This window comes from Biomphalaria glabrata, chromosome 14 (genome assembly GCF_947242115.1).
Source record: "Biomphalaria glabrata chromosome 14, xgBioGlab47.1, whole genome shotgun sequence".
Taxonomy (NCBI): domain Eukaryota; kingdom Metazoa; phylum Mollusca; class Gastropoda; family Planorbidae; genus Biomphalaria; species Biomphalaria glabrata.
The window spans coordinates 2446470-2473582 of NC_074724.1; the positions used below are offsets into that span (position 1 = coordinate 2446470).

General features: G+C 38.5%; 1 protein-coding gene across 12 annotated transcripts in view; it reads right to left on the reverse strand.

The window, feature by feature from the left end:
- Window positions 1–27113, reverse strand: part of LOC106063245 (uncharacterized) — an 81648-nt gene that overhangs the window by 46373 nt on the left and 8162 nt on the right. For 4 of the 12 annotated variants that reach the window (XM_056009745.1, XM_056009751.1, XM_056009747.1 and 1 more), the window contains 9 exons: window positions 23442–23477; window positions 22421–22456; window positions 21892–21915; window positions 20867–20914; window positions 20258–20293; window positions 20016–20039; window positions 15972–16002; window positions 5913–5941; window positions 5350–5735 (listed from right to left, as the gene is read on the reverse strand). In XM_056009745.1, the coding sequence (XP_055865720.1) occupies window positions 15994–16002; window positions 20016–20039; window positions 20258–20293; window positions 20867–20914; window positions 21892–21915; window positions 22421–22456; window positions 23442–23477 (213 nt within the window). In that variant the 3' untranslated portion in view covers window positions 5350–5735; window positions 5913–5941; window positions 15972–15993. Of the gene's footprint in view, window positions 1–5349; window positions 5736–5912; window positions 5942–15971; window positions 16003–20015; window positions 20040–20257; window positions 20294–20866; window positions 20915–21891; window positions 21916–22420; window positions 22457–23441; window positions 23478–27113 lie in introns of those variants that run through there. The other 8 variants (XM_056009752.1, XM_056009746.1, XM_056009748.1 and 5 more) reach the window with 7 other exon arrangements.

A 27113-nucleotide genomic window follows, 5' to 3' on the forward strand; every position in this document is an offset into this window, starting at 1 on the left:
TTGAAGATAGTTTACTTCCTAGGCCAAACCTCCCGCAGGACGACGGGGGATTATAAACAACAAACCTAAGTCCAGATCCAATGATTTAAGTTAGCTCTTGTTCTTTCCATAAACTACGACTGAGCTCAAACACTCAATGCATGTACAATTCTTTTAAAAACATTTTAGGCCAAAAAATGTCCTGCGCTAATGTAACTGCGTGCCACAGCCCAAAAGCTTGCTGACAGCGTCACTCAATTTTATCTCAGGATTAATTATGATTTATTTAATTTCATCCCAATTATTTCCCCTTTCTGGACCTTATTTCACCCCCCCCCCTCCCCATATGTTTTAGTTTAAAGTTGATCCGAGAATGGGTGTCGGAGAAATAACGTGTCACACATTTTATCAGACAATCAGACAGATAGACAGACATACAGACCTTAAGACAGACTGAGTTATTATAAACTTTATAAAAAACAAGTTCTATTTCTAAGGCTACACTCACTAACAAACCATATAAACACTCATTCTTACAAATCCACACACACAAACAAATAAAATACCCAATTATCCAAAATCAAAACTCAATTAATCAACCATTCTAATACTGCATATTTTATGTTTTAGTTTATTATTGACTTTAAATTATAATCACGGTTTACTGTCACAATAGAATGCTTTTTCTTTTCTGTTTTGGGTCTTGATATCTGCAATCTGTAGATCTGTAAATATTCTATAGCAATTAGTTAAATAATAATTTTTAGTAGTAATAATAATAATAACGTAACTAAAGTAATAAAATTATATAATTAGCATTTTTTTATACGATCTTAATGAAGTAAGTTCAATACTCACTTTGCTTATTCAGTCAGATTGTTACACTAAACTGTACAATTTTGTATAAGATGAAATAAACATTTTGAAAATTACAAATACAACAACATGCATAATTTTAATGGTATTTTTAAATTGGTTAATTTCCACAAGTTAAACATTGACGAGTGTTCCCTTGTCTAAGATTGTTTGTATTATTCCATATATCTCCATTGGCCTCCTTCAGTCGTAGAACGACTATAGTTCATCTCAAAGCACACTTCCTCATGTGGCTGTGGAGCCCTATTTTGGAGAGACACTCCCGTCCACAGATAGCGCAGGTTAAGGTGGCTTTTGCTTCGGTGGTAGAGGAGCTGGCCGTTTTTTTTTGGATTGTGCGTTTTTCTTCCTGGGCTGAGACACATGTACTTTCACTGTCCATAGCTTTCTTGGTCACTGTCTCTCTCCATCTGTTGCGGTCTAGAGCTATGTCTTCCCAATTGTCAGTATTGATGTTCACTGATTTGAGGTCACGTTTTATTACATCTATGTAACGGAGGTGGGGGCGACCAGTTTATCTTGTGCCAGTCGCGAGTTGACCATAGAGGATGACTTTTGGGATGCGCTTGTACTCCATCCGGGTCTCAGCTCAGGAAGAAAAACGTACTATCCGGAAAACGGCCAGCTCCTCTACCACCGAAGCAAAAGCCACATTAACCTGCGCTATCTGTGGACGGGAGTGTCTCTCCAAAATAGGGCTCCACAGCCACATGAGGAAGTGTGCTTTGAGATGAACCAGAGTCGTTCTACGATTGAAGGAGGCCAATGAATATTCATGATTATCACTGTCCACTCTTCCTTTCACCTAAATGTGTTATTAGACTACTGAGTTAAATAGCTTGTCACTAGCCTTTGTTCTTAAAGGTACTGGAATTACTTTTATTTAAATGCTGACATATCAATTTAGTACAAATATATATATATATATATATATGTTTGGTGATAAAATGCACGTATCGGAGGAATCGCTGGCAAATGTCCCCCAGAAAACTATAAGAGAGGCGCTCGACGACCCACCGACATCTGAGGAAATAGAGACAGCAATATCTAAACTGTTTGATCGCTCCGCCTGCCTACAAAAATCAGTGACTACAAGGCGGTGGTTCTCTCAACCCTTCTGTATGGCTCTGAGACATGGACACTATACAGGAAACATCTATGACTTCTTGAGCACTTCCACCAAAGATGCTTGCGCTCCATCATAAACATACGGTGGCAAGACTGCACTACAAACAGCGATGTCATTGCGAACGCCGGTATGGACAGTATAGAGGGACTTCTTTTGGTCAAACAGTTGCGCTGGGCAGGGCACGTATTCCGTATGGGAGACGAACATATGCCAAAAGCAGTCTTTGTTTGGTGAACTAAATGATGGTCGACGTAACAGAAGCGCCCAAAGACCAGCTTAGGCGTCAACTTTCCTTGGCTGACACATAGAAGAGAGCACCTCGTTGCATGCGGCCTCAGAACGAGACAGCTGGAGGTCACTCACGAAGGCCGCGGGATACACATTTGAGACCAAAAGAAAATCTATTGCCGAGGACAAACGCAGACGGCGAAAAGAAAATTTAAATCCGCTAACTACACAGAATATGTGAAGTTTTCCGTTAAGGAAATATTTGAAATCACAGGACAAATTTAAATTAGTACAAAAATAAAATAATTGAGATACTTAACAGTAACTGCGGGCCTTATTGTCTGGGTATTACCGTATTACTGGTCTATCTGATCTATGTCAAACTTGGCAAATATTCATTTCAAAGTTTTTTCTTTCGCCACGAATGTAAAAGTAGATTGTGAAAGTAATTTTAACCGTTAAACCGACGAAATTAAATCAAATATATAAAATTATGTGACAATATTGTACCTGATTTGTTAATAGTTTAGGAGGGGGGGGGCTGTGGGAGAACATTAAATAAACACTACTTTATCAGGCTTCTAAAGCCAACACGATAACCACTCTGCTAGTGGAGAGCCTATGGATATGGAAGATTGTAGAGTTATTTATTGTTTCTATGTCGCGTCCTTTTTTTTCATGTTGTGTTCATTAAGACGCAAACGACGAGCTATAAAGGGGACTAATTCAGCTTATACCACCACTTCAGTCAAGTTCTAATTCTTTCCCTTGTTTAAGATACCAAGCAACAAAAAATTACCAATATTACCAATATTACCAATATTTTTATATTGATTCTTGTATTGTCATCTAAAAGAAATAATTGTGTCGAATTTTAGCTTGATCAGAGATTGGGTGTGGGAGAAATAACGTGTACAAACTTTTTTGCCAGACCGATAGAGTGAGTTGAAAAAAGCTTTGTAAGAATGGACAGGCTACTGTCGTGATATCTAAGAACAGCTGCTTACTGGGGAAAAATGAGGGTAGGGGGGATTTGGTTTCGGGAATGCCACAGCTCCCTTACGGCGAAAGTCAAGGTACAGATCAAGACAGATAGACATATTAACAGTTAATTTTCAAGGATATAAGACATTTCGTAAACGTTCCGATGGAGTCCATACACTGGTCGTTATTATGCTATCCGGTTGATTGCAAGATTCAAACATTTCCATTAAAAACCACAAATAGTTACATTTACTTTGCAAATAACTAGACAATATGATAAGAGAATAATGTAGTACGATGGATTATACTATAATCATACACAGATTATATGATTATAAGTAATGAATTCTACAAAAAGGAAAAAGTAGTTAGCTGGTAAGTTCTTGCTGCGTGAAAGTCGATAGAGAATAAGTTCGAAACTTACTGAGGACTATTGTTTAAGCTTTTTATTCATCTAAATATATCAAAGTCTAATGAACCGACATTTAGTTGGGACAGGAAAGGCGATTGGTCGTTGCGCTGGACACCATCATTGGCAGTTTGACAAAGAATTCCATGATTATTCAATGGACCCTAATAAATAAAATAAAATTACATTTTTCATTGAAGACTTGCTCGATCGGAAGCTAGTTATTTGTTACATAGGAAGGGAAAGTTTTGACTTTGAGACAATGACGCGACTAGTAGTAACAAGACGAGGATAATAGGAAGAAGAGCGAAATGTAAACAGACTATCTTATATAATACAGACGTTAGTTCAAAAAAAAAAAAAGATAATTACGTCCTACGCGTCAGGCATTTAGTAATGCATATTAATCAAAGACCTAAATTCTGCTAAGTCACTGGTTTTCCTGGCTAGCTCATACAACCCATTCCATGCTCTAATAGCACTAGGGAAGAAGGAGTATTTGTACAGATTTGTCCTAACACATGGAACGAGTAATTTGCCTTTATCTTTGTGTCTTTCTGTTTTGAAGGCTTTCTAAATTTAGTGATTTTACTAAAGGTGTTACTCTAATCAAATGTGAATATTCGTTTGTTATGAATCTCACTGCTCTATTTTGTGTCTGTTCCAGTTTCTTAATGTTTTCTTGAGTTGGGGGGTCCCAAACAGAGAATACATATTCTATTATTGGCATAACCAAGTTTAGATAACATTTTAGTTTCATGTTCTTATTTGATTTGTAGAAATTTCTTTTAACAAACTCTAATGCTTTGTTTGATTTTTTGATAGTTTATTCAATATGGAGATTCCATGACAGTTTTTTATTTATTATAACACCTAGGTATTTTGCGTTTTTAGTCTGTGTTACTGGTCTACTATGGATAAAATAAGTGGAATTAATTTGTTTTAGTTTTTTTTTGTTACCCTTAATAACTGACTACGTTTGAAAGCTTTAGAGAGGGGCAGTTTTAATTAGGTTTAGCTTCACGACATTCTAAGGTTTTCCTAATTAAACATTCGCTATCAGCGTTGACTAACTTATATTCTTGGCATTTCGCTTGTGTTATTTAATTTCGCTATTCGAGAGATACCTCCGTTTGATTTATCTGCACAAGACACATCGGAAGCTCCTAACGATTTATTTTAAAACTTTATCTTAAGAATCACTATGCACTACTATGTAGTACATCGCTTTAAAAACAAAAGTGAAACAAGTAGAAACACATTTTGTGGTAAGAATAAATGTTATAGCAATTATCAATATGCATAAATCACATAAAAGTGAAAAAAAAAGTATAATACTTAATGCCTATACTAGTCTATAGGGCATATGATGTAAAGGTCATCTGATTCTGTGGCCTATGGTTAACGAGGGTGTCATGTGGCCAGCACAACGAACAACCGCCTTTACTTTCCCCAACTAATGTCAGGTACACTTTAGAGCTGGATGGACTCAGAGGCGCCTATAGATTTAAGTTGTTACTTAAAACAAAAGATAATTACTTCCCACGCATTTCATGTGTCAATGTGGTTATACATGTTAATTAGTGACATAAACTCTGACAAATCATTGGTTGTTTGTCTGGCTGATTCAGGCAACCCATTCCATTCTCTAATGGCACTTGGGAAGAAGAAACACTTGTACCACACTGTTCTAGCGTATGGAATAAGAAATGCGCTTTATATATTGAAACGTTGAAAAAAAATACAATTTTTACAATTTTATTTAGATTCAAAATGTATAGAATCGAAATTCTTATAGATTTATATCCATAATACTTTTACTTTAACATGTTCACACATCATATCAGACAGACAGACAGTAAGACAGTGAGTTGATATAATCTTTGTAAAAAAAAAGTTATAATTCTAATTCTAATATCCACACACTAACAAACCACATAAACACTCATTAGTACAAATACGCACACACAAACAAATCACACATTTAATTAACCAAAAACAAAATAGTTATCTATAATTTTTATGTTGCATATTTTTTTGTTTTTGTTTTAGTTTATTATCGAATGTAAATTATAATGTCCGATCACTGCCAGAATAGAATGATTTACTTTCTGTTTTAGGTCTTGATATCTGCAATATGTAGATTGGTAATTAATCTATAGCAATAAGTTAATGATATTATAATGTAAGAAATAATAATTTTACTAGTGATATTCATAAAATATCGTATGAATCGTAATTAAAGTAATAAAATTACACAATTAACATTTCTTTAATTGATCTTAACTAAGTAATTTTAGTACTCACTGCATATCCAGTCAGGCTGTTGTACTAAACTGTAAAAATTGAATAAAAGTACAAATAAATTAATAAAATTACAGATACAATAATATGCATACTTTTAAAGTATTTTTTAAATTGGTTAATTTCAACAAGCTAAACATTGACGAGTGTTCACTTGTAAAAGACTGTTTATATTATTTCATATATCCACACATTCCACTATAACGGTCCACTCCTCTGTTGACCTAAATGTATTATCGGACTACTGAGTCACCTAGTTTGTCTCTAACATTTATTAGTAAAGGTGCTGGAATAACTTTTTGTCTAAGCTGACATATTAGCTTTAGTAACAAGAAAGTAAAGTTGTCCCTTTCAGACCTTGTGGTCTATAGGGCAGACGATGTAAAGGTCATCTGCTTCTGGGGCCTACGGTTAACGAGGGTGTCATGTGGCCAGCACAACGACCAACAGCTTTTACTTTTCCCCAACTAATGTTATGTACCCATTAGAGCTGGGTGGACTCAGAGGCGCCCCAAGATCCCGAGATTAAAAATCCCAGTCTTCCGGTACGGAGGCCAAGCGCCTTACCACTCAGCCATTGCGCCTCCACTAGATTTAGTACAGCTATATTACACTCCTTGCCCAATAGTACAGCTATATTACACTCCTTGCCCAATTGTACAGCTATATTACACTCCTTGCCCAATAGTACAGCTATATTACACTCCTTGCCCAATTGTACAGCTATACTACACTCCTTGCCCAATTGTACAGCTATATTACACTCCTTGCCCAATTGTACAGATATATTACACTCCTTGCCCAATAGTACAGCTATATTACACTCCTTGCCCAATTGTACAGCTATATTACACTCCTTGCCCAATTGTACAGCTATATTACACTCCTTGCCCAATAGTACAGCTATATTACACTCCTTGCCCAATTGTACAGCTATATTACACTCCTTGCCCAATTGTACAGATATACTACACTCCTTGCCCAATTGTACAGCTATATTTGTCAGGTGGGTTTTGTCCTCGCGCTCATCTAGGGTATGATGTACTCCGCCGGGCTCTCCACCTGAGCAGTGTTTATTAGCTTTATGCCGGGGTTATAATTTAGCCTTGGCTCGTCTGCCTGGGCACCCCTAACAGTCTAGTAATCAATTTATGCAATACATATCTAGGAACGAATAAACCAAAATATTAACGTATACTAGTGAATAACAATATTGCATATAACAACAAAGGTTTAATGAGTTAATGATATATATGATATTATGAGGCATACATTATGAATAAATATCAATGGCAATTACAGATTACATTCAACGGGCTATAGCACACCTTAATCATGGTGCCATGGTCAATCCGGCCTCACAACGCCAACCCAACGCCACGGGCAATAGTCAACTACCAAGCCTACAACTCAGACTTGACTCCAGCGGAGTCCCAAGCCTGCGTCCCTAGATAAGAAAAATACACACTCCTTTGATACCGCCATTCTCACGATTATTAAAGAAACGATTGTAAAGCTAGGACATGTAGAAGATAGTAAAATAAACTAACTTACCCAATACTGGGGAATAACACCACACAGATCACTCAATCTCAAGGCACACCAAGAGAACACAAAGAGACTCATCTCAAGGCACAACAAGAGAACAATGACACCAATATAGCGCATCCTTAGAAACAGAACTAATAAGACCTTATGGTGCTCAAACAAAAATACCCTACCAGATGCGCACGACATCCCCCCTCTCCCTCTAACTGGATCTTGCGAAAACAAGTCCAGTCTTCAAAAAAGAAATTGAAAACTGAAGTATATAGACAGCAAAAGGAATTAGGAAACATTGCCCAACATTGAAGCCGAAGAATACAACCTTCATAAAGTCAAAATTACATAATTATTCACATAGATGATGTCGCAAAGAACAACATCCATCATAAAACTATTATAACATTACAATGCATAATAAAAGCAAGCAGTACATATTACATACATATTCATACATATCAAGCAATAGCTATAATAAAATAGTCTTCTTGTGCGAATCACACCAGTCTTGAGCACAAGTCTGCAAGTATATTGTCCTCTCCTTTTATGTGACACACGTCGAAATTGTAGTCCTGGAGCATCAGCGCCCACCTCGTAACACGGTGGTTCGTAAAGTTCGTGCTCCGGAGGTAAGCCAAGGCCTTGTGGTCTGTCTGAAGGTGAAACGTCGTTCCCCTAAGGTATCTGTCCAGTTTTCTAATGGCAAATACAATAGCCAAGCCTTCTCTCTCGATGATGGAATACCTCTGCTCCCGAGGCAACAACTTGCGACTCACATACTTGACGGGATGCAGAACACCTTTCACGCACTGACTCAGTATACCGGAGATTCCTTTGTCCGAAGCATCGGTCTGAAGAAAAAATGGCAATGAAGGATCAGGCAAACGAAGAATGGGGTACCTACACAGATACGCCTGCACCCTGCTCAAAGCCTCCGCGCACTCATGATTCCAGTGCACCTTAACAGACCGACCCCGACACAATAGATCAGTAAAAGGGTACACTAGATCAGAGAATCTCGGTATGAACCTGCCGTAATAATTCACCAACCCAATGAGGCTACGAATCTCCTTTTTTGTTGTGGGCGTTTTAAACTCTAGAATTTTCTTAACATTACTAGGATCAGGCTTAACAACCCCCTGCCCTACATTATGTCCAAGAAACTTAACATTAGTAAACCCCACTTCTAATTTGGCTGGCTTTAACGTAAAACCATTTTCCCTAAGAGCGCCGAAAACATTACGGACACTTTTCAAATGTGTATCCCAATCTTCACTGAAGATACATATATCATCGAAGTAAAATAAAACGTTTTGCAAACCTTGCAGCATACGTTTAACGACCCTATTAAAATGATTTGGGGCCCCACTTAACCCAAAAGGTAAATAGTGAAACATATAATGTTCCCCCAATACACGAAAAGCTGTGTATGGTTTACTTTCCTCACTAATGGGAATCTGCCAGTAACCTTTAGTAAGATCAACTAAAGTAAAATATTTGGCCTTATACAATTTGTTAAACAACTCCTCCTGCTCAGGTATCACTTCAGCCGGGATTTGAGTTACATTATTAAGTTTTCTAAAATCTATACATGGTCTTAACGACCCATCTTTCTTTTTAATAATGACTACCGGGGCTGCATATGGCGAGTTCGTGGGACCAATTATTCCCAACTCAAGCATACTGTCAACTTCTTGCTTAACTTTATCCCTCATATGTATGGGAACCGCGTATGGCTTTAGTGCAATAGGCTTTGTATCTGTTAACGTAATAGAGAATTTCTCTACCTTTGCTCTACCAGGCGAATCTGAAATGATATCCCTAAACTCATTTAGAACATCATCAACCTGATTTCTCTGCACAGAACTAAGATCGGGGTTTATTTTGACCTGCGCCAAGATATTCCCGTCTGACTTCTGGCTAACTTCCAACGTTGGAATGTTAGGCAGCGCATCTTCCTTAGACAACCCTTCAGTATCTGCGTCTTCGTCGCTCACGACAGACACCATATTGGCTGATAGAAACTTATTTTCATCACCAATAGTATTAATACTAACTACATCATCTACTTTCCCTACCCGACAATGATACTTCATAAGCCTATTAATATGGTACATTTTCAGCTTCTCGTCCTTCTGTACAATAAAGTTAAACTTTGACATTTTTTTGACAACCTTATACGGGCCCTGCCAAAATACAGACAACTTATTTTCTCTTTGTGGTTTTAAAACCAACACACAATCTCCCGCTTCTATGTCCCGATTGGATGAATACTTGTCGTACTGGACTTTATATTTTCTTTTATTTACTTGGTCATTTTCACTAGCAATAGCGGTAACGACAGACAACCTTTCTTTCAAGTCCAATAGATAGCTAAATACATTTTTATACTCCGTTTCTTCTTCCCTATTTGTAAAAACTCGTTTTAAAATAGACAACGGACCCCTCATTTGTCTACCATAGACAAGTTGAAACGGAGACACACCAGCTGTCTCATTAGGAACTTCCCTAAATGCAAACAATGCGGCAGTTATCTTTCTATCCCAGTCCCGTGGGCTATGTTGGGTGACCTTCCTAAGGAACGACTTCAAAGTCCCATTTAGCCTCTCAATTTGACCATTCGAGGAAGGGTGAAACACAGTAGAGTGCACCGGTTTAATTGAGAAGAACTCACACACCTGGTTATACAGTTCGGAGGTAAACTGACCCCCCTGATCCGACAATATTTCACAAGGCAGTCCGATTCGGCTGAATATGGTGGTTAGTGCCTCGATTACCGTCTCTGTATTTATATTACGTAGTGGAATAGCCTCCGGCCATCTTGTAGCAATATCCACCAAGGTTAAAATAAACCTGTTTTTATTTTCTGATAGCTCCAATGGGCCAACAATGTCAATGGCCACCTTAAAAAATGGGGTGGATATCACATTCATACGACCCAGTTCCACTCTGTCACAACGACGTGGTGTTCTAGCTTTCTGACACACATCACACGATTTCACAAACTCTTTCACATCCCTGTCTAAACCTTGCCAAAAAAAATATTTATAAATTTTGCCTTTCGTTTTCCTTATTGAAAAGTGACCCGCTAGCATACTCTCATGCGCCGTTCTTAACACAAGCTCCCTCTTGGACGACGGTACAACTAACTGTCTCTCTTCCTCACCACATTCTCCCTTAAATACTCTATACAACAATCTATCAAATACTTTAAATTCTACACATCCATTCTTCTTATTATCCATACAGTTATCTACCTGCCGCTCCCAGAGATCTTTCAACGACGGATCACTCAATTGCTCACGTAAAAAGTCATCACTTGTACCTAGAACATCACGACAATCTTCCAGCACTCCACTGTCATTCATAACACTGTCATCATTTTCTCTCTCTTTCATCGCCCTAGTTACAGCAGCACAACCAAGCTGACTGCCACCGTTCAAATCTATATTCCCAATAATTAAGTCTGCCACTGGATCCCTAAAACATGCTACCACAAACTTACCAACAATATATTCAGTCTCAATGTAAACGCACGCCAACGGGTAATCTCTCACTGTCCCATCAACAAGTTTCAACCTATAAGTTCCAGGAATCATATCATTCTTTCCAACTAACGACCTCCTAATACCTATCACGCTTGAACCAGAATCTTTCAGCACAGACACAACTTTACCATTTACTCTACCACTTTCAAACTTCAACTTGCCTACCGATCTGTCACGCAACGATTTATCCACATAAGATAATGTTTCTTTTTTACAAGGGGAAAAACAATCAAGACCCTTTCCTAGGGAACAATTGCAACAATTTTGCACATCATGTGGACCACTCAGTCACCTGTATCTAATCGGTGGGCCAAAGGTTCTGTTGTTATAGTTGGGTCTTGGTGCGTATGCCCCTGTACCACCTGACCTTCCGTATCCGTTATCAGGAGGACGCCCCTCCACGTCATAACTTTGGCGTCTCGTGCTCGTGCCGCGGATTCTGCGCCCACTACCGTCAAACTGTCTCCGATAGCGCCCCAATGAAACATTTCTATTTGGGTGAGAGTTTGCAGGGTTTGCGGGTGCTTTCTTAGACCTTCCATCCGCAACAGGGGTGGAGTTAGCTACTGGCGAACGTTGAGGGCATTCAACTGACTTGTGGCCCTTCATGCCACACCCGAAGCAAACAATCACTTTTCTTTCAACGGCCGGGCCACGATTCACTGCTTCGCCACACGCCGCCGCCACATAAACACTTTCTTCTTTAGCAAGCGACGCCCCCGAATTCGCGACTTTAAACCCCTCTATAATGTCTAACATGTTCTCCACAGTGTTTTGCTTGTTTAGAACAAGTTGTCGATAGACCTCCCCTGAAACATTTTCAAGTATCCCGTCTTTAATCAAGAGATCTTTGATCTCATCTACTGTCTTTCCTACCTCGGCCATTTTGCACCAGTTGTCCAGCGCGGTCCTCCGCTCAGTCACATACCCACGGAAGTCATTCTGCCGTGGTTTGACCCGGTGGAACCTTTTGCGGCATGTCTCTGCATTGATGTCTGCATGGCGTAGAAGTGCCGTTTTGACATCCTCATACTTGTCGCTAAGGAACAGACTGTCCCTCAACATAAAGTTTTTGAGAGGTGTCGTCAGTTTGTAGGACAACAGTAGGGCCCACTCTTTACTCTCAATCTTACACCTTGCTGCCACGGCCTCGAAGTGCGTCAGGTACGCCAGAAGATCGTCCTCTTCCTTCATGCCTTGGAAGTTCTTGTCTAGCCTGTCCAAGACACTCTTTTGTCGCACCTCAACTGCCTGACCTATCACTGCACCTGCCTCTGGCGCCGACTTCTCTTTAAGCCGTGCCAACTCCAGTTCATCTTTTCTCTTGAGCTCCTCTCTAGCATCTCTCTCCTTCCACCTCTCGTGTTCCTCACGCCTGGCCCTCTCCTCTCGTTCATGTCTGGCGGCCTCATCTGCCTTCGCCTCTTTCTTCAATCTCTCCTCTCGCTCAAACTCCTCCTTCTTAGCTCTCTCATAGTCAGCCTTCTGCTCTGTCACATACCTCTCCAACCTCTCACCATCATACCCGAGAGCACGGCCGTCACTGATGAACTGGGCGGTTAGAGTCAACCTTGTCTCCATCACACAGATTATTTAATTCTAATTACAGGCTAACTAGCGCTAACAAAAACCAAAGTTAGATCATAGAGATAAAAAGGAAAAATATATATATAGTATTTCTTAATTACAACGGGCTAACTGAAATCACGGGCGCATCGACAAAAACAGGGCCAAGGACTTATCTGCTCAGTATCCCGCGTCGGAAGAAAATCGCCTCACTCCAGGCTCCGCAGAAGAGAAAAGCCACAGACAACCAAAGCCACTGGAGCAGACCAACGGTTCTAACTTCAGGACGGTTCCGGTACACCAGCCAGCAAGACACACAGTTTCAGGTCGATCCCGTCGACAGGCACTCGATCCACTCACACGTTGCCGCTCAGAGTCAGAGGATTCAGGCGTTGGTGACAATAAATAAAAGAACAGGTTACAATAGTTTCAAAGAGTAACTACACTCTAAGTTTCTCGATACATATTGTGAACTAATCCCATTAGACAAAATACAAGGGATGCCCGTCTAATCTATTTAGTGCTGCACAACAGCAGACCGCTTTAACATCATAAATGTATTTACTGATCACTTTAAAATATACAAAACATATCCATTATGTATCTGCATTTTATACTGGCCCTAGCGGTCAAATCAAGGACACAGAGGTCACAAAGTTGACATTTACATATTGTTTCCCAGAGCCCCCATTTCTGTCAGGTGGGTTTTGTCCTCGCGCTCATCTAGGGTATGATGTACTCCGCCGGGCTCTCCACCTGAGCAGTGTTTATTAGCTTTATGCCGGGGTTATAATTTAGCCTTGGCTCGTCTGCCTGGGCACCCCTAACAGTCTAGTAATCAATTTATGCAATACATATCTAGGAACGAATAAACCAAAATATTAACGTATACTAGTGAATAACAATATTGCATATAACAACAAAGGTTTAATGAGTTAATGATATATATGATATTATGAGGCATACATTATGAATAAATATCAATGGCAATTACAGATTACATTCAACGGGCTATAGCACACCTTAATCATGGTGCCATGGTCAATCCGGCCTCACAACGCCAACCCAACGCCACGGGCAATAGTCAACTACCAAGCCTACAACTCAGACTTGACTCCAGCGGAGTCCCAAGCCTGCGTCCCTAGATAAGAAAAATACACACTCCTTTGATACCGCCATTCTCACGATTATTAAAGAAACGATTGTAAAGCTAGGACATGTAGAAGATAGTAAAATAAACTAACTTACCCAATACTGGGGAATAACACCACACAGATCACTCAATCTCAAGGCACACCAAGAGAACACAAAGAGACTCATCTCAAGGCACAACAAGAGAACAATGACACCAATATAGCGCATCCTTAGAAACAGAACTAATAAGACCTTATGGTGCTCAAACAAAAATACCCTACCAGATGCGCACGACAATATTACACTCCTTGCCCAATAGTACAGCTATATTACACTCCTTGCCCAATTGTACAGCTATATTACACTCCTTGCCCAATTGTACAGCTATATTACACTCCTTGCCCAATTGTACAGCTATATTACACTCCTTGCCCAATTGTACAGCTATATTACACTCCTTGCCCAATTGTACAGCTATATTACACTCCTTGCCCAATAGTACAGCTATATTACACTCCTTGCCCAATTGTACAGCTATATTACACTCCTTGCCCAATTGTACAGATATACTACACTCCTTGCCCAATTGTACAGCTATATTACACTCCTTGCCCAATTGTACAGCTATATTACACTCCTTGCCCAATTGTACAGCTATATTACACTCCTTGCCCAATCGTACAGATATATTACACTCCTTGCCCAATTGTACAGATATATTACACTCCTTGCCCAATTGTACAGATATATTACACACCTTGCCCTACTTTCGTTAACGAGAATGAAAAAGGACTGTACAAGCCACCCGTAGTTCTATTTTCCCTGACCCCAGCTTGCCTTTTGACTGACCTCTCCTTGACATCTCTCTTCATGCTCCCCTACCCTTTCAGTCTCTATGATATTTGGCAAATAGTTGTCTCCCCATTGACCGAATCAGAAACCTGATTAGTAACGAACCATGATGAGATAACTCCCTTAGAGCACGTGAAAGGAAGCGAAGTGTTAGTTATAAAGTCCCCTGGCCCCTGTACAAAGAACAAAGGTATTTCTCTATCAAATCCTTGTCCCGATAGACCTTCATGAAGAACGCGACATTCATAAAGAATGTGATCAACTGTTTCTTCGTCCTCTAAGAAGTAGCGACATCGTGTGTCGTCGTATTCTCCAAACCGTCCAAAGTAAGTACCACTTAGACAATGACCGACTCGGACCTGGGCTAGGACGGCCAGCTCCGCACGATTAGGTTGCTACCACGCACCCGTTCGGTCTAGTCTACTCAGCTGCCTATGAAGCCCACTGTCCGCCCCACGTATACAGATACATGACTTGTTCCTACGCCATGAAGTATAGAGGAAGTCACAATCGTTGCATGTCAATTGTCACGTTATGGGATGCATAAAAACAAAACTGTTTCAGTAAAAACAGCTTAAATTTAAATAAACTTTAAAAAAGGTAAAAAAACAACAAAGATTATATAAGGGGGAAACAACTCCACACGTACAGCCGTATCAATATTGTAGACGTTATTTCCTTTAGTCCATATCAAATACATTAATTCGTTACGAATAATTATTTGACTAATTACTTAATCTTTAAATGAGTTTTCTTGGGTTCAATAAATAATTGTTTAAAGTATCAACTTGATCGGAGAAGGCGTAATTAAGTGAACAATTATTTAAGGGGATCGAACCCAACAAATTTAGGTAAATCTGTGAATAATGAACAGATGGTTTGCCTTGTTGGTATCAAACGCGAAAAAAAATTACTACTCATTGACTAATTGGTTACTTTTTTATTGATTCGTGTCTTGTCTATGTCAATAAATAATTGTGCAAAGTTTCAGCCAGATTTAAGAATGGTTGTGGGAGAAATGACGAGTGCAATAAATTATTTAAGAGGACACAACTCGTCATATTAAACCATATCAGTGAATACTTAAGGATTTATTTCCCTTGTTTTTATCTAACAAAATAATTAATAACTGGTAATAAGTTCTGATAATGTAACCAATCAATTAGTGTAATTGGTATATCTGCAAGTTTCCAATCAACTAGTTACAGGTCGATGTCATTTCATTTGTGTAACTTTTCGTTGGTATGGCCCGCCAAACGAGTGTTGGAGAATAGGCATGGCCCGCTGAGCAAATAAGGTTGGGCATTACTGCCTTGAACAAAAGCTTCTTATTGATACATTGTGATCGTAGGTATAATGTTTGTAGTACGAAACTATTTAAGTGTTACGGAACACATCTTGGTGATACGGCAATACTTACTGTTCATTATGTCGAAGGGTGATCATTCAGTCTGCAGAAGATAAGAAAATACAATTATACAAAGATATGTTAACATTATTGATTAAAGGAAGGGTCCCGAATTGCATACACAACAGATTGAAGGGTGAATATGCAACGGCGCCTGCTGACCGCAGCTTTGTATCAAGGATTGGCCTTTTTAGTCACACAAGAAGTTGTAAAGGGAGAAGATCGTCTCTCGAGACATAAAATGCCACAGATTGATTAAGATACATAATACATGCGTTGTAACCCTTTCATAGTACCCCACAGTCAAAGGTGTGAGACTCACCTAAATGCAACACTACCACAAAAGTGAAATATTACACAGTTCTTCATAACGGCGGAAATAAAAGGAAACAGATGACGTTGGGCAGGTCACCTCGAAAGAATGCCACAGAAGAGAGCAGCAACGAATGTCCCCCAGCAAAAACCAAAAGGCAGGCGCCCCAAAGGCAGACCACGAGTACGGTGGCTTGATGGCGTAGACGCAGATCTATAACAGCTAAATGTCCGGGCATGGGAGTCTTAAAGCATAGAATAGATCAGAATGGTGAGATGTGTGTTAAAGCAGACCAGAGCACTCGATGGGCTGTAGCGCCACTGGGAAGGGTAATGTTAAATATTAATATACAAAATAAATGTATCTTAGTCTGGTCTACAAGAGATACAATTAAAGAACTCTACTATTTTTAGAAGCACTGAAACTAACGTGACTCTCAAAAGTAGAAATCACACACACGTGACAGTCATAATGAACCCTCACGTGACAGTTGGATGTTGCAATTACAGATGCACGACACACACATGTAACACCCACGTAGACGTGAAAGTCACATATTACACAGTTACACACACACACACATAACATTCGCATGGTACTCAAGCACAGATGGTGCATAGCCATTGACACTTACACATGACTGACACATACACACACGTAACAAGTAATGCAATACGGATGGCTGCCTGGTCGTGCGGTTTGCACGTTGGACTGTCATTCAGATTTATCGATGGTCCCGGGTTCAAACCCTGCCGGCTCCCATCCGCCGTCGACCTGCGGGAGGTTTGGACTAGGAAGTAATTATCTTCAACTCTAAAGGAACATCCGAAACATGTAAAACATTTACACTTGACAATTGCATGTACCTCTCACACACATACTTGACACTCGCAGCTGCCACAAACACAGAGTAGGTTACCAAACTCTTTTGATTATTACAATTATAATTTGAATAGCAACAACATAGATATCGCAAATGACGGACCATAATACATTAAGGAGGGGCATTTAACTTTCGTTAACGAAAGAATAGTGTCCTGGTTAACAATACCATCGTTGCTTTGACTCCATTAAATTAAGTTAATTTTTGGTTTCATAAACTTTAATTGGTGTTATATATAAAGGGCATACATTCATCTCTACCAATTATAACATTGTCTAATTAAAAGAAAAACGTTACTGACATTTAACCCTAGCAGGGTAGTGAAATATAAATGAGAAAAATGAATAACTCCTTCTGAACGCGGATAGAGGTAAGTCCCTTTGAGAAAGGTTCCTACAAAGACAAAGTTGAAACATTTCATTCCTAAGAGTTTCTATAATTCAAGGGTCAAATAGTGTATACGTGAGTGCGAGTTGGTGATTTCTAATTTGCCGTTTCGGTGAAGAACTTAAAATAATTCAACTACAAAAATAAACTTGCCCCCATTATTTTTAATATTGTAGTGCGCAATTATCATCTATATAGGGTTTCCAGACACCTACATACGTACAGCCTAAAGGAGGACAAAATAAGGTCAAAGCCTTACAAAGGAGGATAAAAGAAAAACAACCAAGTAAACTTTATAAGCCGGACATCTATGTAAAACACATAGTTTATCCTAAGCTGTAATGTAGCTTTACTACATAGCCATTTTCTCAGGATATTTTCTTCTCATTTTACTTGATGTACAGAATAGCTCCCCTTGAGTCAATGCCAAGTTAGTATTTCTCTCTAGTGTCCTGTGTGCAGTAATTATGGAATTATGCCCGGAAATACAAAAGAAAAGTTCAAAAATTTTGAGGATTTCTTCAACAGCAAGAACGTAAAGTTTATCGGTTGATGCTATGTATTATGGGTTACTATCAAGTGCATTTATCATTCCACTCTATAGAAAGGTTATACAAATCAACACCCATGAACAAACATCTTGACTAATTTGATATTCCTATTTTACTGGAATTTTAGTATTTAAACCAGAAAATATGAATTCCACTAAGTCAGCAGGACATTTTTACTCTTTTGGCTAATGTCGGCCGGCAGGAGGACAAGACCAATAAAAAAGGAGGACATGGCATCTTTTGCCGGACATCTGGTAACTTTATTGTAATTATTTAAAGATGTCAATTGTTTCATTCATATTTGGACAAGCAGAGAGAAAATAAATTTTCTTTGAAAAGGTTATAATAATATGGATTGTCTTCTTCCTCGTTCTCAGTATTATGTCGGAGCGTTCAGATGACTAGACCAATGTATGAGATGAACTGTTGGGGCGTTCAGATGATTAGACTAATATATGAGATGAACTGTTGGAGCGTTCAGATGACTAGAACAATAAATGATATGAACTGTTGGGGCGTTCAGATGACTAGAACAATAAATGAGATGAACTGTTAGGGCGTTCAGATGACTAGAACAATATATGAGATGAACTGTTGGGGCGTTCAGATGACTAGAACAATATATGAGATGAACTGTTGGGGCGTTCAGATGATTAGACTAATATATGAGATGAACTGTTGGGGCGCTCAGATGATTAGACTAATATATGAGATGAACTGTTGGGGCGTTCAGATGATTAGACTAATATATGAGATGAACTGTTGGGGCGTTCAGATGATTAGACTAATATATGAGATGAACTGTTGGGGCGCTCAGATGATTAGACTAATATATGAGATGAACTGTTGGGGCGTTCAGATGATTAGACTAATATATGAGATGAACTGTTGGGGCGTTAAGATGATTAGACTAATATATGAGATGAACTGTTGGGGCGTTCAGATGACTAGAACAATATATGAGATGAACTGTTGGGGCGTTCAGATGATTAGACTAATATATGAGATGAACTGTTGGGGCGTTCAGATGATTAGACTAATATATGAGATGAACTGTTGGGGCGTTCAGATGATTAGACTAATATATGAGATGAACTGTTGGGGCGTTCAGATGACTAGAACAATATATGAGATGAACTGTTGGGGCGTTCAGATGACTAGAACAATATATGAGATGAACTGTTGGGGCGTTCAGATGACTAGAACAATATATGAGATGAACTGTTGGGGCGTTCAGATGATTAGACTAATATATGAGATGAACTGTTGGGGCGTTCAGATGATTAGACTAATATATGAGATGAACTGTTGGGGCGTTCAGATGATTAGACTAATATATGAGATGAACGTTTGGGGCGTTCAGATGATTAGACTAATATATGAGATGAACTGTTGGGGCGTTCAGATGACTAGAACAATATATGAGATGAACTGTTGGGGCGTTAAGATGACTAGAACAATATATGAGATGAATTGGTGGGGCGTTCAGATGATTAGACTAATATATGAGATGAACTGTTGGAACGTTCAGATGATTAGACTAATATATGAGATGAACTGTTGGGGCGTTCAGATGATAGACCGATACATGAGATGAACTGCACAGTGGTTTCCAAATCAGGGAGCTCTCCGTATGGTTTTCTTTCTATTGGGGTGTTTTCGGGCCAGTGTCTTGTTCGGGACTTTTGGCCTCCCAGTCCAAAGGTTAATTAGGAATGCAGTATTTCCTGTGGGTACCCAGTTCCAGCTGCAATCTACATTTATTGCCACATCCAGCCCAGACATCATCATTGTGCGCGGTGATCGATTTAGACAAAGAAACACATAACATACATTTTCTTATTGTCTATAGTAAAAATAAACTAAATATTTGGCTACAGTGTAATGTGTGTAAATAAAATGTCCTAAGTAAGTCAATTTACCTCCCTTTCGAGATCTCTTTTACGCTGAAAGAAAAATGTTATTTATTAAAAATGGTACAGACTATGATCTCAGTCTATTTAAAGAACACATCGCTTTGTAAAAGTTATTCTTTTAAAGTGTCTATACCAATAGATAATTTGGAGAATTGTTGTGCGAAAAATAATGAGTACTATTATTTTACCAGACAGACAGAGAGACAGACAGATAGTTTCAGTTGATATAATAAACAAACAGAACTTACTTCTTGTGGTGATAATCTCCAGAAATTCCTTTCAGTCTACAAAAGATTAGATAATACATACACTATATAATAGATATACCATATACTCATTCCGTGTATACGGGGTACAGAAGATGGAAGCTTTGATAAATGAATGGAATTAATAAATCTAATGTAACCAAACATAACATATTTTGATTTTAACTTTTTTTCAGTTTCTAATTTCTTTTTTTTTATAACACACACACACACACACACATACACAAATATTCATTAGTTCTCAAGAGCTCGCTCATTATGGCGTCCTAATAACTTTTTGTTTTATCAATTTATAATTCTCTTCTATTCCTTCTCTTTTCATATTGTTACATTAGGTTTCATTTTATCGTCCAGGCTCCATTATAACGTTCAGGCTCCATTATATCATCCAGGCTCCATTATATCGGCCAGGTACCATTATATTATCCAGGCTCCATTATATCATCCAGGCTCCATTATATCATCCAGGGTCCATTATGTCATCCAGGCTCCATTATGTCATCCAGGCTCCATTATATCATCCAGGGTCCATTATTAAAAACCAAAATTTAAACCAAGTTGATTTTAGTGTGAAAATAAAGATTAACATACCCTGACGCTATATGGGACTACAATCCATCCCTCTAGATCTAAGTTGTCCTGTGTTTAAATAACATATTTAAGAGTATAAGCTTAAGCAGTAAACGAATTTATTACATCACTCATACATAAAATATGAAACATATAGTGATCTAATTATGAGATAAGATAAGATAATTTTTATTGATCCAATCAAATGGAAATTCAGTTTGACAACAGAGGTACAACAAACAATTACTGGTGTTACAAGTTACAATGTGTATCCTTATTTTTCCTTTTGAAAAGAATTGTACATGTTTTGTATGAGTGTTTGAGCTCAGTCGAAGTTTATGTAAAGATCAATATTTAGCTTAGTTCATTAGACCTGGACTTAGGTTTGCAGAACTAATGGACCCCATTCACCAATCGTAAACAAACAACATTTAGCCACGTGATAATATTGATAAAACAATGAAAATTACGCATCACGTGACAGCCTTTATGGATGGCGTAATTTGTATAGAAGATATAGAGAACCACGCGGCAAAATGTTGTTTGTTTACGATTGGCGAATGAGGCCAATTATTATTATGTCGAAAACAGTAAAATATGAGTGAATTTTATTATTAACAAAAAATCAAAATGAAATAAATATAGATTTTTTTGTTTCTCGTAGAATTGTGTATTTATTTTTGGTTTATCTGACTAAAACTAGAAACATCTGAGCGCTTCATACTCATCGCGTATTATTGAAAGAGTTATTTCTGCATATTTGGTTTTGAAATTAACTTGTGCATTTGACAGATTCTGTCTTTATTTGTTCTCTCAGTTTGATTTTGTTACTATATATTTTAAGTAGGTCATTTGTTGCTATTTCAGCAATCATAGGATCTCAGGTTTGGCTTGAATGTTACATCACTAAATGTAGTGTTGAAAGATATGGTCCTACATTGTTAATTTAAGGGATGCAGGTAAATTAATTAATAAACATTTACAATATAAAAGGTATGCATTAAAGGGTCCTAAATAAGTCACTTTAGTTACACTTTGGTACTCACCTCGTTTTCCAGATCCCTTTTACGCTGAAATAAAATTATATTTATAAGCAATGGTACATATTAAAATCCCAGGCTATTTAAAGTGCGCCTTAGTTTGCAAAAGATATTCATTCTAAAGTGTCACAGGCCATAGTTCAAGCAACATATAAAAAATTTTGGTTTATAGCACTTTGTCCAAAAAAAAAAATAAATAAATAAAACAAGAAAAAAATAAATTTTTCAGTTTCTAAAAAAAACTAAATCCGGCCTTGAATATATTTATGTATTATAATAATTATGTATAATTCTCTACGTCGCCCAAACATGCAGGATACGATGCAAGCACGACGACTCTCTAGCCCTCGATGAAAAACTCATGGAAAAATAACTCTTTTATTTCTGCAGCTCGGACTAGAGTTACCCCATGTAACTTTCGAAGCGACAGAGAGAAGTTGTAATCTAGCATCTTGTATCTTTTGATAGCTAATATAGTCAAGTGTACTATTAAAGGTTTACAGTATGGTTGATAGCGTGAATAAACAAAACTTACTTCTTCTGGTGATAATCTCCAAAAATTCCTTGCAGTCTACAAAAGAAGGTTTCGATATTTTTAGAAAGAATATCAGAAAGAAATTCTATAAAATATAAATGACAGAAAAGAATGGAAAAAGAATGTTGACAGATCTTATGTGGTGCCCCAACGGTCCAGCAGACAGAGGGATATTTGAAAGTCAATGTGAAGTTAGATGTGAACCTGGCCTAACTGATGTCTTATAATGAGTATCTAATTTATCTAACTGTTTTGTAAAGGGTTATTTTCTTATTCAAAGCCTCAACAAAAAAAAATCCGTTGAGTGTGTCATATTTTCATTTCGCCTGGGCTATGGTCAAGCAATAAAATGAAAAACTACTATGTAATTGCTGTTTTAAATTATCTTCCACTATATAGATTTTTTTTCTTTAAAAAAAAAGTAAACATTTTTTTTTGTAAATATAGTATTTAGTATAACAGAATATATTTAGATATGCATTACAACTGTATTTTATAAATGTGTTTAAAAAATTGTACATAGTAGTCTTCCTTACTATAAAGCTTCCTGTATTTGTTACTATTAATAGTGAATAGGTGTAAAAATGGTGTAATTTTATTGGAAAGAAATTGCTTGCATAATTGATTTAAAAAATTGGACTTATCGCTTTCAGAAAAGAAAAACGTAGCCGTTCCATCAGAACTTTCAATGGTCTAAAGTCTAAAATAATATGATGTTGGATTTTCACTATCTTTTCTAGTTTACTAAATCTAGACGCGACAGACGCACGGACGGACAGACAGACCACACAAAACTAACAGCGTCTTTTCCCTTTCCGGAGCCGCTAGAAAAAGACAAGAAAGCGGGTGTTAGTCAGGGGCTATAGAAAGAATGTTGTGTTGATCATTCAATTGTGGCTCGTGTGTTAAATTTTTTAAAAGAAAATAAGTGTGTTCCGGCCATAATAAACAATATAAAGCCTAGGAACAAATCAATGGGAGTAGCCCGTGTGTACAGCTAATATGATATAAAGAAACTTACCCGTTCTTTCACTATGTCCCAGAAATTCCTTTCAGCCTACAAAAGATGAGATATATACATATATACACTGGCGGATCCAGGGGGGGGGCGGTAGGGGCGATCGCCCCCCCCCACTCGGCCGACCCCCCCCCCCAGGGGGGGGGGGGGGCGGACGAATTTTAGTATAGAAGTCACACAATTTGTATACGAATTTATTACTTATGTTAATAATATATACAAATTATTTATATTTCAAACTATTTTTAGATTATTTCGCCCCCCCTCTCTAGTATGTTGGCCGATTAGGTGGGGTCGGGAGGGGGCGAAAGCATCAATCCGCCCCCCCCCCCCAACCATAAACTTTTGAGTGGGGGGGGGCGGTCCAATTTATTTGAAGAAATCACAGCTTGCCAAAAAAATCAATTAAATATCTATATGATTAAAACTTGTTATTGATATTTTAACCGATCTTTATATTATGTCGTTCCCCTGTTGTCCGATTGGTGGGGGGGGGGGCGAAACCTCTACTGCCCTTCCCACCTAAACCATTTGAGTTGGGGGGGGGCGGTCCTACTTTTATGGAGAAATCGTAGTTTGTGAGCAAGATTAGTTGAATTGATATATAAATTTGATATTATGTCGCTCCCCTTCTGGTATCTTGGCCGATTCGGTGGGGTACGGGGGGGGGGCGATTGCATGTACTGCCCTCCCCGCTCTAGCCCTCTGAGTGGGGAGTGGTCCTATTTTTATGGAGGAATCATAGTTTGTGAACAAAAATAGTTGAATTTCTATATAATTGATATGTGAAACCATTTGTATATTATGTCGCACCACACTCTAATCTCAAATTTTATTATTAGTAAATATAAAAGGAAAAAGGTGGGAGGGGCGATACATGCCATCTCCTTTCCCTCATCGGACAAAGCAATAATTTTTCTTTTGTATTATAGTTAAGAAATTACAAAATGTAAAAATATTAATTAGCCACTAATATAATTTATATATGCTATAAATTAAATTCTCACATCGAGTGGCCCTACCCTTATTCTTTAATGCCAAATGCAATCATTAGCAGAAATTATAAAAAGGAGCGAGGATAAATCGTTTTCATTCTACCGCCCCTCCCATTTCCAGACAGAGTTTATGTAATTTCACATGAATTTATCATAATTATTTTAAGAAAGACTTTGCTTTGGAAAAGTTAGAATTCAAACAAAAATTTTCAGTATAAGAGTCACGATTGAGATGAGTAGCCTTTTTTCCAACCTTTACTTAATCTAATATTTTTTCTAGTTAAATTTGGGACTATAACTCACAATTTATGCTTGAATTTTATTGAATATTATTTATAAAAAAATTTTTTTCGGCGGCGATCCTCAAAGCCTTAATCTAAATATGTGGGGTATCTGATCTTTTCAAGGAACAAATCGGTTTTATTTGCAATGTATTAAGGGCGTATAAATTCAAATTAGAATATTATTTAAACATTCCTTTTTTTAATAGGATGAATAATGAGCTTTAGGTAAGGAGAATGCGTTTCTTCAGCGAAGAATGCAAGAAAACGCTTTTAGCGTCGGGGCTTCGCCCCGAACTCCACTGATGGATAAAGAGCTGTAGATGTCAGGAGAATGCGTTTCTGCAGTGAAGAATGCAAGAAAAACGCTTTTGGCGTCCCGAACTCCACTGATGGATAAAGAGCTATAGATGTCAGGAGAATGCGTTTCTTCAGTGAAGAATGCATGAAAACGCTTTAAGCGTTGGGGCTTCGCCCCGAAACTCACTGATGAATAGTGAGCTGTAGATGTCAGAAGCAGGCGTTTCTGCAGTGAAAAATGCAAGAAAACGCTTTTGGCGTCGGGGCTTCGCCCCGAACTCCACTGATGGATAAAGAGCTGTAGATGTCAGGAGAATGCGTTTCTGCAGTGAAGAATGCAAGAAAAACGCTTTTGGCGTCCCGAACTCAACTGATTAATAATGAGCTATAGATGTCAAGAGAATGCGTTTCTTCAGTGAAGAATGCATGAAAACGCTTTAAGCGTTGGGGCTTCGCCCCGAAACTCACTGATGAATAGTGAGCTGTAGATGTCAGAAGCAGGCGTTTCTGCTGTGAAAAATGCAAGAAAACGCTTTTTGGCGCCGGGGCTTCGCCCCGAACTCCAATGATAGATAAAGAGCTGTAGATGTCAGAAGCAGGCGTTTCTGCAGTGAAAAATGCAAGAAAACGCTTTTTGGCGTCGGGGTTCGCCCCGAAGTCCACTGATTAATAATGAGCTGTAGATGTCAGGAGAACGCATTTCTTCAGTGAAGAATGCATGAAAACGTTTTATGCGTCGGGGCTTCGCCCCGAAACTCACTGATGAATAGTGAGCTGTAGATGTCAGGAGCAGGCGTTTCTGCAGTGAAAAATGCAAGAAAAACGCTTTTTGACGTCTGATTAATAATGAGCTGTAGATGTTAGGAGAATGCGTTTCTTCAGTGAAGAATGCATGAAAACGCTTTATGCGTCGGGGCTACGCCCCGAAACTCACTGATGAATAGTGAGCTGTAGATGTCAGGAGCAGGCGTTTCCGCAGTGAAAAATGCAAGAAAACGCTTTTTGGCGTCGGGGCTTCGCCCCGTACTCCACTGATGGATAAAGAGCTGTAGATGTCAGGAGAATGCGTTTCTGCAGTGAAGAATGCATGAAAATACTGAGAAATACTGCTTATTTATTCTGATTAATAATGAGCTGTAGATGTTAGGAGAATGCGTTTCTTCAGTGAAGAATGCATGAAAACGCTTTATGCGTCGGGGCTACGCCCCGAAACTCACTGATGAATAGTGAGCTGTAGATGTCAGGAGCAGGCGTTTCCGCAGTGAAAAATGCAAGAAAACGCTTTTTGGCGTCGGGGCTTCGCCCCGTACTCCACTGATGGATAAAGAGCTGTAGATGTCAGGAGAATGCGTTTCTGCAGTGAAGAATGCATGAAAATACTGAGAAATACTGCTTATTTATTCTGATTAATAATGAGCTGTAGATGTTAGGAGAATGCGTTTCTTCAGTGAAGAATGCATGAAAACGCTCTATGCGTCGGGGCTACGCCCCGAAACTCACTGATGAATAGTGAGCTGTAGATGTCAGGAGCAGGCGTTTCCGCAGTGAAAAATGCAAGAAAACGCTTTTTGGCGTCGGGGCTTCGCCCCGTACTCCACTGATGGATAAAGAGCTGTAGATGTCAGGAGAATGCGTTTCTGCAGTGAAGAATGCATGAAAATACTGAGAAATACTGCTTATTTATTCTTATATATATATATATATATATATATATATATATATATATGCTGTACGCACGTTTATGTATAGGGTTAGGGTTTACTGGGCGTTAGGGTTAGGGTTTGGAAAAAAATCGCCCCTCCCACTCCAAAGTTCTGGATCCGCTAGTGCATATATATAGATATATATATAACTATTCAACTGTATATAAATAAATGTAGTGTATACTAATGAACAATACTGTTCTTCGTGCGCTTCAAATGTTCAGCAGAAGCTCCTTTAGCTGCCTCTACGCACGCCAACTGCGGCTACCTCATCTCTATCCCAAGATTGCCGGAACGACCCAGCGCCCCTAGCATTTGACAAAGTCGTCTGAGGAGCTGTAGCTTCCTCATTAACCTGCGCATAAAATCATCTTCATTCACTGCGTAGGTGTCACA